This window comes from Oncorhynchus kisutch, linkage group LG17 (genome assembly GCF_002021735.2).
Source record: "Oncorhynchus kisutch isolate 150728-3 linkage group LG17, Okis_V2, whole genome shotgun sequence".
Classification (NCBI taxonomy): domain Eukaryota; kingdom Metazoa; phylum Chordata; class Actinopteri; order Salmoniformes; family Salmonidae; genus Oncorhynchus; species Oncorhynchus kisutch.
In genome coordinates, this window is record NC_034190.2 from 40,415,426 (window position 1) to 40,429,296 (window position 13,871).

Genomic DNA, 13,871 nt, shown 5'->3' on the forward strand with positions numbered 1-13,871 from the left:
CACATTTCTTTCCGTATTACTTCAATGCCTTGCTGCAAACAGAATGCATGTATTCTGGCCATGCTTCCCTCTTTTCACTTTGTCAATTAGCTTAGTATTGTGGAGAAATAACTACAACGTTGTTGATGCATCCTCAGTTTTCTCCTATCACAGCCATTAAACTAACTGTTTTAAAGTCACCAGTGGCCTCGGTGAAATCCCTGAGCAATTTGCTTCCTCTCTTGCAACTGAGTTAGGAAGGACGCCTGTATCTTTGTAGTGGCTGGCTGTATTGATACACCACCTAAAGTGTCATTAATAACTTCCTTGCTCAAAGGGAAATTCAATGTCTGCTTCTTTTAAATCTATTTTTATCTACCAATAGATGCTCTTCTTTGTGAGACATTGGAAAACCTCTTAGGTCTTTGTTTGAAAATAGCTGCTCGACTGAGGGACCACTCAAAAATCATGTTAAACACTATTATTGCACAAAGTGAGTACATGCTTATTATGCGACTTCTTATGCAATTTGTAATCCTGAACTTATTTCAGCTTGCCATAACAAAGGGGGTTGAATACTTATTACTCATGTGTAAAAAATAAATAAATAATCGAAAAACATAATTCCACTTTGACATTATGGGGTAGTGTGTGTAGGCCTGTGACAAAAACTCTAAATTTGAGAAATGTTTAATGCAGGCTGTAACAACAAAATGTGGAAGAAGTCAAGGGGTGTGGATACTTTCTCAAGGCGCTGTATGTGTAATGGTAAGGTATAGTGACTCACCAGTGTAGGTGAGATAGATGACGGTGAGGAACACCACCCCAGCAGCTAACGACACCCCCAGGAAGAACAGGGTCTGGAACTCCTGCTTGGTGAGCCTGTTCTTCAGGTACTGCAGCAAAGCATATGCCTGGAGCAGTGCAAACACACCTGTGGCAGGACACACACGTAAATCACAGAAGGTTGGCGTATGCACGTTATAACAGTAACCTTAATCTCTCATGCAAGCAGGTTTATATAGAAACATTTTGAATCAGAAGGACTATCATATTATGGTAGGATTACTGTAGATGTGCTACAAACTGATGCTGTAATAATACATGACTACAAACTTCCACCTGGCTACCCCTACCCCGGCTAACAGCTCTGCACCCCTGCAGCAACTAGCCCAAGCCCCCCCCCCCACCCCCATTTCCGCATAATCTGGACCCCAACAAAATCTGGACCCTCTAAAATTATCTGCTGAAATTGTTGCAACCCCTATTACTAGCCTGTTCAACCTCCTTCGTATCGTCTGAGATCCCCAAAGATTGGAAAGCTGCTGCGGTCATCCCCATCTCTCCAAAGTGGGGGACACCCTCGACCCAAACTGTTATAGACCTATATCCATCCTGCCCTGTCTTTCTAAAATCTTCAAAAGCCAAGCTAATAAAACAGATCACCGACCATTTCAAATCCCATCTCCGGAATCTGGTTTCCGAGCTGGTCATGGGTGCTCCTCAGCCACGCTCAGGGTCCTAAACGATACCATAACTGCCATCGATAAAAGACAGTACTGTGCAGCAGTCTTCATTGACCTGGCCAAGTCTTTTGACTCTGTCAATCACTGCATTCTTATCGGCAGACTCAATAGCCTGATTCACCAACTACTTCTCAGATTGATTTGACACACTGAACTCTGAGGACCTGTTGTCCGGACCTCTGGCAGTCTATGGGGGTGCATCAGGGTTCAATTCTCGGGCCGACTCTTTTCTCTGTATATATCACTGATGTCGGTCTTGCTGCTGGTGATTCTCTGATCCACCTTTACGCAGATGACACCATTCTGTATACTTCTGGCCTTTCTCTGGACACTGTTAACTTCTTAGTGACGGGGCAGTATTTTCACATCCGGATGAAATGCATGCCCAAATTCAACTGCCTGCTACTCATCCCCAGAAGATAAGAAATGCATATTATTAGTAGATTTTGATAGAAAAAACACTCTGAAGTTTCTAAAACTGTTTGAATCATGTCTGTGAGTATAACAGAACTTATGTAGCAGGCGAAACCCGGAGGACAAACCATTCAGATTTGTTTTATTTTTGAGGTCACTCTTTTCAATGGGTTTTCATTGGGAATCCAGATTTCTAAGGGACCTTCTTGCAGTTCCTACCGCTTCCACTGGATGTCAACCAGTCTTTAGAAATTGGTTGAGGTTTTTCCTTTGTGTAATGAAGAAGTAGCCCTGTTCAAAACAAGGGTCACTTCAAGTGTACTGTTAGAGGCGTGTGACCAGAAAGGTAGCGTCAGTTTGTTTTCTCCCTGTATTGAACACAGATCATCGGTCTTCAACTTTATCGATTATTTACTTTAAATACCTAAAGTTGTATTACAAAAGTAGTTTGAAATGTTTTGGCAAAATTTACAGGTAACTTTTGAGATATTTCGTAGTCACGTTGTGCAAGTTCTGGGTCAAACGCGCTGGCTTTTGGCCAGGTGGGACGCCATATCCCAGAGAGGTTATTAACCTCTTGAGTGTAGGGGGCAGTATTTTGATGTTTGGATGACAAACATACCCAAATTAAACTGCCTATTTCTCAGGCCCAGAATCTATAATATGCATATAATTGTCAGATTAGGATAGAAAACACTAACGTTTCCAAAACTGTCAAAATATTGTCTGTGAGTATAACAGAACTGATATTGCAGGCAAAAACCGGAGGAAAATCCAACCAGGAAGTGCCTTCGCTCCATTTAAAGGGATATCAACCAGATTCCTTTTCCTATAGCTTCCCCAAAAGTCTTTAGACAGTTTCAGGCTTTTATTTGAAAAAATGAGCGAGAAAGATCACATCGCGTCATTGTATGGCTGGATGCCAGCAGCGTTTTGTATGCGCAACAGCTTGGAGCAGCCATTCTCTCTCTCTCTCCTATTGAAGAAGCTACATTCCCAGTTGATATATTATCAATTATACATTGTAAAAACAACCTGAGGATTGATTATAAAAAAAATTGAAATGTTTCTACGGACATTACAGATACTATTTGGAATTTTGGTCTGCATTTTGGTCTGCAATCCTCGATTCTGTGGATTTCTGAACATAAACGAGCTAACCAAATGGAGCTATTTTGGATATAAAAAATAATCTTTATGGAACAAAAGGAACATTTATTGTGTAACTGGGAGTCTTGTGAGTGCAAACATCCGAAGATCAAAAGGTAAGCAATTTAATTTATTGCTTTTCTGACCAATCTACTTGGCTGCTAGCTGTTTGTAATATTTTGCCTACTGAGAGAGATGTCTTTACATAAACGCTTGGTATGCTTTCGCTGAAAAGCTTCATTGAAATCTGACATGCCAGGTGGATTAACAACAAGCTAAGCTGTGTTTTGCTATACTGCACTTGTGATTTCATGGCGCTCTGCAATTCAGCGGTGGTTGACAAAAATGATCCCGCTAACGGGATGGGTGCATCAAGAAGTTAACAAACCTCCAAACGAGCTTCAATGCCAAACAACAACACTCCTTCCGTGGCCTCCAACTGATCTTAAAATGCTAGAAAAACTAAATGCATGCTTTTCAACTGATCGCTGCCTGCACCCGCCCGCCCAACCAGCATCACTACTCTGGACGGTTCTGACTTAGAATATATGTGAACAACGACAAATACCTAGGTGTCTGGTTAGACTGTAAACTCTCCTTCCAGACTCACATAAACATCTCCAATCCAAAATTAAACCTAGAATCGGCTTCCTATTTCGCAACAAAGCATCCTTCACTCATGCTGCCAAACATACCCTTTTAAAACTGACTATCCTACAGATCCTGGACTTCGGCGATGTCATTTACAAAATAGCCTCCAACACTCTACTCACCAAATTGGATATCGTCTATCACAGTGCCATTTGTTTTGTCACCTACCCACCACTGCAACCTGTATGCTCTCATTGGCTGGCCCTCTCTTCATATTCGTTGCCAAACCCACTGGCTCCAGGTCATCTATAAGTCTTTGCTAGGTAAAGCACCACCTTAACTCAGGTCACTGGTCACCACAGCAACACCCACCCATAGCATGTGCTCCAGCAGGTATATTTCACTGGTCATCCCCAAAGCCAACTCCCCCTTTGGCCGCATTTCCTTCCAGTTCTCTGCTGCCAATGACTGGAACGAATTGCAAAATTCTCTGAAGCTGGAGACTTACATTTCCCTCACTAACTTTAAACATCGGTAAGCTCCACTGACAGCTGATCACTGCACCTGTACACAACCCATCTGTAAATAGCCCACCCAACTACCTCATCCCCATATTGTTAGACTTTTGCACCCCAGTATCTCTACTTGCACATCTATCACTCCAGTGTTAATGCTAAATTGTAATTATTTCGCCACTATGGCCTATGTATTGCCTTACCTCCCTAATCTTACTACATTGGCACACACTATATACAGTGCCTTGCGAAAGTATTCGGCCCCCTTGAACTTTGCGACCTTTTGCCACATTTCAGGCTTCAAACATAAAGATATAAAACTGTATTTTTTTTGTGAAGAATCAACAACAAGTGGGACACAATCATGAAGTGGAACGACATTTATTGGATATTTCAAACAAATCAAAAACTGAAAAAATTGGGCGTGCAAAATTATTCAGCCCCTTTAAGTTAATACTTTGTAGCGCCACCTTTTGCTGCGATTACAGCTGTAAGTCGCTTGGGGTATGTCTCTATCAGTTTCGCACATCGAGAGACTGACATTTTTTCCCATTCCTCCTTGCAAAACAGCTCGAGCTCAGTGAGGTTGGATGGAGAGCATTTGTGAACAGCAGTTTTCAGTTCTTTCCACAGATTCTCGATTGGATTCAGGTCTGGACTTTGACTTGGCCATTCTAACACCTGGATATGTTTATTTTTGAACCATTCCATTGGAGATTTTGCTTTATGTTTGAAATATCCAATAAATGTCATTCCACTTCATGATTGTGTCCCACTTGTTGATTCTTCACAAAAATATACAGTTTTATATCTTTATGTTTGAAGCCTGAAATGTGGCAAAAGGTCAATAGATTTTTCTATTGTGTTTTGTTCGTTTATCCCATTGTGTAACTCGGTCGCACTGCTTTGCTTTATCTTGGCCAGGTCGCAGTTGTAAATGAGAACGTGTTCAACTGGCCTACCTGGTTAAATATTATTTTCTTTTTTAAAATATTTGAATAACAGGAACAGTTCAGGCTAAATGGGATCTGTTTTTTTTTCTCTGGTGTCCCTCTCTTATGGAACTACTGATTGAACAGAGCCCCATTTCACTTACTTCGGTCCTCTTAGCAAAACAGAGGAGCACTTCCAAGTTCTGACCCCCCGGGAGCATTCCAAGGTCATAACTCCTCCAAAACCCAGAGAGCGGGTGACACCAACAACGCCCGTCACTCTGCTGCTGTAGACACGCCGCCAGATGTTACGAGCAGCTGTTGCCCGACACCAAACAAGCCCATCCTTTGAGAGAGCCTTGGTGCCTTCCTCAAAGCCCATGACGCTGACATGCTGTGCTGCCCTGTTCACCCTCGTAACAAACACCACATCAGAAATCAGACTGAAGCTACATTAGAAGAAGCTGAAATTGATGCTGTAGAGCCATGTATCCTGTTACTAGAGATGTTGGCAAATGGACAATTTCTTAACGTTCAAAACAGAGGGAAAGTGTCTCTCCGTTAAAACCATAGAGAAGAATTCCACATTAATTCACAATGCAGGACAGCAATGGCTTGGGTCTCACAATGAGTCCCTTTCAGATGGTTAAGCACCTGTACTACAAATACTGTACCCATATTACACCTCGCAAAGTTTGCATTTCATCACCTTCTCATTTAACTTGCAAAGTATTGCCATACAGGACTCTGACCTTTTTCTTCCAATTTTCCAACTTAGCGATGATGTAGTGGAGTCGACTCCAAAATAATTGATTCCTCAAACCCCTTGCACGTAGCTTCTCGGGGTCAAGATTCGATTCTGCTAGACAGATTAGTTGCTGTACTGCCGAGAACGAAAACAAACGTGCATCTTTCATAGTGAGGGGAGGGGTACAGTTTAGGCAGGTCGGACACCAGGCAGACCCGTGCACTAGGCCTATCTATCGGTAATACAAAGCTGTATCTCGTAATTGGAATGCTGTATCTTGCAATATATTGGCTTGCAATGTCTCGCAATTTCAGTAAAGCAGGGCCTATCAATGAATAGGCTAGGATATTCTACACGCAACAGACCAAAGACACACTCGCATCATTAGAGGAGAGAAAGGTCAGTGCAAGGGAGAGAGGGGAGGGGCCAGGCAGAATGAACCGTAATCTCTCTTGCAATGTCTGGTCTTTCCTGCCATTCAAACTCACCAAATTAACATTGTCTGCCTCTTTCTCAGTTTTTTTTTTAAATTACACAACTTTACCCAGGCCTTTATAGCCTATTGTCTAGTTAGATGATTTGCCGTGTTATAGCCGGTTTTCATTTTAATGTTTAAAATGCTCACACCTAGCTGTTACTACCCTCCAGAATAAAGGAATGCCACCTAAATGTTGTCTGGGAGTAGCTGGGACCGTTGGCGAGACAGGAACACTTAAGTTGCATCAACGAAATAGCAAAGGCGCTGCCCATTCAAGAGAACAACTGCTTGGTCATGGTCCAAGGTGTCGGTTGAAAAATAGATCTCAACGAGACATACCTGGTTATATGAAAAAGCGGTGTGCGTCTAATGGTGAGTCGTTTTGTGCGCTCAGGAGACAAACAAACAAGTGGCGAGGCTTACCTGCTGCCGCCGTGTGCTCGCTGGTTCTGATTGGCTGGAAGCCCACAAAGGGGATCTGCATGGATAGCACCAGGCCCACAATGTAGAAAGTGCTGTAAGCTGAGGGAGAAAGAGAGAAACAGACAAAGAAAAGGGATCGAGAGAGAGATTAGATCAAACAAAAAGGTCAAACACAGATACGTTTCTATTCAATACCCACTATCACTTCAGTTAGTTCAGTTATTTCTTGTGAATTGATTTTCGCAATGCAACTCCTGAGTTGGCGTAAATACAATTAACGTCTTATCTGGAGTCATTTACATAGACGTGGGAAAAGGAAAGTGCAGCGGGGGCCCTAACATGTGCCAGCAGTAGAACTCCCACCTTTGTAGCTGGGGGGGAGCTGATTCTAAGTAGTGTGCCCTAATTAAGATTTGATACTTTCCTGAACACTGGAGCTTTTTGAAGTGGCTGTGACTAGCCCTGAGCACTCCCGACTATGATTCATTATCGCCTGTTGACTGATGGAGCTAAGTAATGAACTGTGTGAAATAGAACTGCATTTTTGGTCAAGAGGGACTCCCATTGTGGCAAGCTCCGATGCCAAAAAGGCATCTAGTTTTTAGAAGAGCTTTCTCTATTGTAGATGGAGGACGGTTAAAGCTAGATCACAACGAGATGGTTGCTTGAATAACTATGCAAAGCCCTCTTCTATTAAAAAGAGTGCTTCAGGTTGACAGTCTCTGCGTTCGAAGCCATAAACGTCTCACAACAATGCAAAGATAGTCTGCATTAACAAATGGTTATTGTCGAAGGGTGGAATCCTTTGTTGGGGAAAATCCAGAGAGATTGAGTACAGCGGTGGAGGCCCTCTTTAAATAGGGTCGTCATTTATTTTCAAATCACCCAAGAATGGGGTACTGTTTACTGTGAGTAATACGGACAATCAAGAGTAACTGATGCAAGACCATTTATCTTGACCCAGCTAGCCTGCTGTTCCTTCAGCTCAGCTAAATATGTACTGCTTACGATGCTGCAGCATTTCTGCAATGTGCTGTCTCGCAGTCAAATTCAGAATAACTAACGGTCAAAAGAGCAAACCGGTGTTAGTGTTTAGAGGAAAACCGGTGCGTGCGGTCACATCTCTTTAGCAGATAGATAAGGTTTGCAGTCACATTCAGGGGTTGCATGTTTGGTCACAATATTGTTTTGAACTTTTTTTTTTTTTTTTACTGATGCCCAACTGAACATTCTACTCAATGCATCGTCAATGAGCGCTGATGAAGATTTCATCAAAAGTGTATAGTGGCTTGGAAATACAATGCCATTCAAAAGGAGGCAAATACTTTGTAGGAAAACCTTTTGTCATCATTTTGATGTCGCTAGATTGACTTTAGATGCAGTATAACATTAGCTAGGGGAAGGACACTGGATTTTAGCTAGCTAACGTTAGCATTGCCAGGTATTTTTGACGAACTTCGCTAGCGAATGACAACATTGCCATCTTTCTAAAGTAAATTTGACGACATGATAATGCTGGCAAAGCTGTTTCCTACTAAATATTTGACTACTTTAGCAATTTCATCGTATTTCCAGGCACTATAGTGTAGTTTAGACTAAACGGTAGTTAGCCTCCGTCCAGAATGACTGGCCTAATCACGAAGAGGGCGGCTTGAGAACGTTCATAACCATGGCATGACGCGACCGAGTGACGAGGTGGAACCTATAAAGAGGGGGTTGTGGTCACTCACCGATATAGACCCTCTTGCTGTATCGCTGCATGAGCAGGAGCACAAACACATGCAGCGGGATCAGGTTGATGATGAAGACATATCCTCCCCATGCTGACACCTGCAACAGTAATACATGGACATTTGCAGTGGCACCATATAAAACCAATTCAAATCCTATTTAACGCTATGACTGAAGTAAAATGCTTCAACTTTAAAAGCGCCATGAAATTATGCAGCAACAATGTCAGAGAGACGCGGTGTGAAACAGAGGGGCTTATAGAACACTCTACAAAAACGTCAGCTGCAGTACTTGAAACGGCTCCATTGAAAATCACACTGTGTAGGGGGTACAGAGCACAGACGGCGAGGGATAGTAGTAAAATGTTTCATCCTCTGCTTAGGACCGCCTTTTGGGATAAATGCTCAAACTGACACAAACCTGCTTAGCCACACAATCACACACTGCATTCACAAGTCACTCATCTATGGTTAAAATAAGTTTTGCAATTACCCCTAATTACAAAAAACAAGAGTCACCCTAGAAGGAGATAAATCGCCTCAAGTTCCTTCTGGAGTGGTTAAATGTAATTACCTTTTCACAGCCATTTGTATCTTTAGCTTTAGATGGTATGAGCTAATTAGGTACAGCTGAACCGTATGCAAACAGAGACAACTCTTTTTTTTTTGGACACAGCAGTTCTGTGAGAGATGAGGTTGCTAATTGAAAACACCACCAACCCAGAGGAAGTGCTGGGGGGGGGGGGGGGGGGGGGGTTGTTGAGGAGGGTCACATCCCGCAGCCTCCGGAACGTAATTTGAGCGTAATTTGACGAAACATCTCGCAAATCTACTGCTAATGACCTCGCCGTTGTGTGTGTTTGAGAGAAAGACGCATGTGTAGAAACCTTTTCTGCATTACACCCCCCCATGGTTTTGAGGGTCAAATAAGCAGGCAGCAATCTTCTGGAGGCTGAGATTATTTGAGGAGAGTACAGTCCAAAACTCAACCACCTAGCACAAAATACCTTGATTACCACCAAAACAAAGTCTGCTAAGAGACAGTGAGGTAGCTGAAAGAGATGGTGCACACACAATCAATATGCCTGTAAGAGTAAACAATGCGGTTATCAATATAGCTCAGTCCTAAATTAAGAAACGAACAAAACCAATGTTTTCATTGAAAACTGATCACACTTCCCTTGAGAAAAACCTTGATCGAAACAATGTTTTTCCTGGTTAGGCCGCTAGGATATAGTCAAGCAAATATCCTTCCGGCAATAATAACTATCAGGAACGTTATAAGCTGGAGATAATGTAGTTTGTAGATTCCCTGATCATCCTCATAACATCACTTGGGGGTATTGAAACATCCAAGTGACATCCCTGTAAGGCTTTCATGCAATGGTGTGACAGTAGTTCTTTGAGAAGAGCACTTGTCCTTGGAGTAGCTTCCTTTACAATACAATGAAATAAGAAATCCCCCTATGCCCTCCGAAGAACCATCAAACAGGCAAAGCGACAATAACAGGACTAAGATTGAGTCGTACTACACCAGCTCTGACGCTCGGATGTGGCAGGGCTTGCAAACTATTACAGACTACAAAGGGAAACACAGCCGAGAGCTGCCAAGTGACACGAGCCTCCCAGACGAGCTAAATAACTTCTATGCTCGTTTCGAGGCATGCAACACTGATGCATGCATGTGAACATCAGCTGTTCTGAACGACTGTGTGATCACGCTCTCCGTAGCCGATGTAAGACCTTTAAACAGGTCAACATTCACAAGGCCGCAGAGCCAGACAGATTACCAGGCCGCATACTCCTAGCATGCATTGACCAACTGGCAAGTGTCTCCGCTGACATTTTCAACCTCTCCCTGTCGGAGTCTGTAATACCAACATGTTTCAAGCAAACCACCATAGTGTTCTTGGGCACAGGGACTAAGGTAACCTGCTTAGATGACTACCGACCCATAGCACTCACGTCTGTAGCCACAAAGTTATTTGAAAGGTCGGTCATGGCCCACATTGCCACCATTATCCCAGAAACACACAACAATTTGCATACCGCCCCAGATGATTACCATGTGGTACCAGAGGAAGGCCCTAAAAATTGTCAAAGACTCCAGCCACCCTAGTCACAGAGTGTTCTCTCTGCTACCGCACGGCAAGTGGTACCGGAGCGCCAAGTCTAGGTCCAAAAGGCTTCCCAGCAGCTTCTACCCCCAAGCCATAAGACTGCTCAACATCTAATAAAATGGCCACCCAGACTATTTGCATTGCCCCCTTCCCCCTCGTTTACGCTGCTATTCTCTGTTTATTATCTATGCATAGTAACTTCAACTCTACCTAATGTACATATTACCTCGACTACCCGGTGCCCCCGCATATTGACTCTGTACCGGTACCTCCTGTATATAGCATCGCTATTGTTATTTTACTGCTGCTCTTTGTTTGTTTTATTTCTTTTTTTTCTTATCTATTTTTCACTTACCACGTATTTTCCTTAAAACAGCATCGTTGGTTAAGGGCTTGTAAGTAAGCATTTCACTTTAAGGTCTACACGGGTTGTATTACAATTTGATTTGAACGAGGAAGAACTGTTTCTGTAGGTTACAATACACGCAGGAGGAAGGGCTGTTACGCTATGTTAGGGCTTCCTATGGGCCCAATGCTAGCCTATTAGTGTGTGCACCTCAAGCTAGCATTTGGCCCAGTGACCCTAATGGACAGGTCTTATTGCAGTCATAGTGGGGTCAGCAAAGAACCAGACACCGTTAGAGCCTAGACTTTAGCCATGATCTTTACCCACACTCCACTGCTTATCTGGCCACCCAGGGGCCACTATGAAGAAGCATAGGGAGACGGAGGGTATTGTAGTGGTAAACGGGAGGGTAGGGGTCTTGCTATGGGGCTAGATTGGCTCAGAAGGGGACTGAAGAGGCTCAGGCACCTCTGCGGGGGGTAGGATGCTGGAAACAGAATAACCGGAGATGCTGTTGGTCACCAACGGGGGTATGAGACAGCATTAGTGGAGTAGATAAACTGGGGCTGTGGGAGAAAGTTGTTTTGATGAAAGTCAGGTGGGGCCTGGGGAGGTAGGCCGCAACGCTGCAAAGCTCTGGATCGATTTTTCCACTGTAAAAAGGGCCTCAAGAGTTGTGATCATTGCTTGACTTCTAATAATAACCTCCAGAACGCAGGACATCTTACAAACAATCACCTGAAGAGCTGACATGTGCTGCTGAGAACCTCATAAATACTTTATGAGGGAAAAAAACTTGAGGGCGGGAGAAGGGGGCTGCTGTCAAGGTAGGAGTGAGCCGTCACAGGAACTTGGGGAACACAAGACCTCTCCCAGGAGAGATCGAATGTCACGCATCTCACAGTAGTGCTTTTTGCAGTTCTTGTCCATCATGACATCTCAACTGAGCTTCTTCTCTCCCGCCCCCGGGCTGATTAGGACAGAGCTGAGCACGGAATCTCTTGCTGGCCATCGCAGATGTGTCATCTTCGATTAAGCCTCATTGGTGAGTATCCTTAAAAGCAGGATGGGAAGAAGAGGTAGAGGGGTAGATATTGCAGCATGGCGGGCTGCACCGGCAAGCCACAAGGGAGATACAGGCTTGCCGTGTTGCAAACAGGAGAGGCATCAGTCAGGCATCAGACCACAGAAGGATGTTGGTGGGAGGATGGGTAGAGCGGGGTTGTGACTAGAGGGAGTACAGCTGTGACCGAAAGGGACTTTTTGTAGCAAGTCAGGAGAGCATTTTAGCTAACCGTAACCCTAACGCTTCTCCGGACCTAATTATAGAAACCTTCCTCGTATGCTCCGCTAACCTGCTATGAAAAAGGCAATTCCGATCGTAGCTGTACTCCCTCTAGTCAGAATCATAGAGCGGGCGGGGGAAGTCAAAATATTATCACACTCCAGATCTCTGGAGGCGTATGAGTGAGACGTACAGAATGAGGGGCTTATACAATTGCAGTGGTTTCTCTGTGGAAAATCTCCCTGCTCTTCAAATGTGGTCAGAGGCTTTCGCCTTCTCTCTTCCTGCAGGAGCTTGGATCCTGGATCTCTCCAATGCGTTTCAATTGACATCTGTCTCTTCCCGGGCTGAGGGGAGATTTAACTGAAGAAGCTGGAAGCAGGAGATTGCAGATGCTCAAAATCACCAATTGTACAACAAAGAGCGCTCTGGGAGGCAGTCAGCTCTGTTCATCTTTTATCTTCTCGCTCCATCGACCCCCTGACAGGTCGGGGGATTCATAAATAACGTTTAATGCGTCCGGTACAGAACTCCTTTTTAACGCCACATTTTGACATCTGCGATCGCTCTCAACTATCCTTGGGGCTATCTTAATGTAATCATGACTTCCAATTCCCAGAGATGGAATGCTATGTCGGTGGAAATCAATGACAATGTTTTCTGTGTGTTTCCGGCCAATAACTAAGGCTCTTTGACACTCACCATGTAGAAGTAGGAGAGGCAGCAGCCAATGGACCAGAACACCGAACCAGTCTTTATTGACTTCACCTGTGAGGGGGAGAACAGGCACAAAGTTAAGGACTAGTAAATGTTTTCGGTCATTCTGTCAAACATATCATCCAGGACAACAAAGTTAATAGCACTTTCTAACTCCCACAGTATGCTTTAACAGCCGACATTCACTTGATGGAAAAGTGGAAAAAGGTACGAGTGAAACACCATATAATATCAGTGAAACCAAAACAGGGGCAGGCGGCGTTCTCCTGGCATCCGCCAAACCCAGATTAGTCTGTCGGCCTGTCAGATGGTTGAGCGTGATTAATCACTCCAGAGAACGCATTTCCACTGCTCCAGAGTCCAATTGCGGCGAGCTTTACACCACTCCAACCGACACTTGGCATAGCGCATGGTATCTTAGGCTTGTGTGCGGCTAGTCGGCATGGAAACCCATTTCATGTGCTGACGTTGCTTCCAGGGGCCGTTTAGAATTCTGCAGTGAGTGTTGCAACCGAGGACAGACAATTTTTACGCGCTACAGCCTGCAGCGGGCCTGTTCTGGGAGCTTGTGTGGCCTACCTCTTCACGGCCGACCCGTTCTTGCTTTGATGAACTGACTTGTTGCTAAGGTGGCATCCTATGACAATGCCACCTTGAAAGTCACAGTTCTTCAGTAAGGCCATTCTACAGCCAATGTTTGTCTATGGTGATTACATGGCGGTGTGCTCGATTTTATACAACTGTCAGCAAGGAGTGTGGCTGAAATAGCCAAATCCACTAATTTGAAGGGGTGTCCACATACTTTTGCATATATAGTGTATGTACATTAAAAACAGGGTAAAGTGACTAGGAATCAGCATAGATAAGAGTAAAATACAGAACAGAGTAGCAGCAGCATATGATGTGTGAAAGTGTGTC

At 44.0% G+C, this 13,871-nt stretch overlaps 1 protein-coding gene across 2 annotated transcripts in view; it reads right to left on the reverse strand.

Annotated features, from left to right (window-relative positions):
* The window catches only part of LOC109907666 (dolichyl-diphosphooligosaccharide--protein glycosyltransferase subunit STT3B), a 79,817-nt gene that overhangs the window by 11,015 nt on the left and 54,931 nt on the right, over positions 1–13,871 (reverse strand). For both annotated transcript variants that reach the window (XM_020505765.2, XM_031793818.1), the window contains exons 4-7: positions 12,939–13,004; positions 8,486–8,585; positions 6,756–6,854; positions 767–913 (exon numbers count right to left, since the gene is read on the reverse strand). In XM_020505765.2, coding sequence (XP_020361354.1) covers positions 767–913; positions 6,756–6,854; positions 8,486–8,585; positions 12,939–13,004 — 412 coding nt within the window. The remainder of the gene's footprint in view (positions 1–766; positions 914–6,755; positions 6,855–8,485; positions 8,586–12,938; positions 13,005–13,871) is intronic.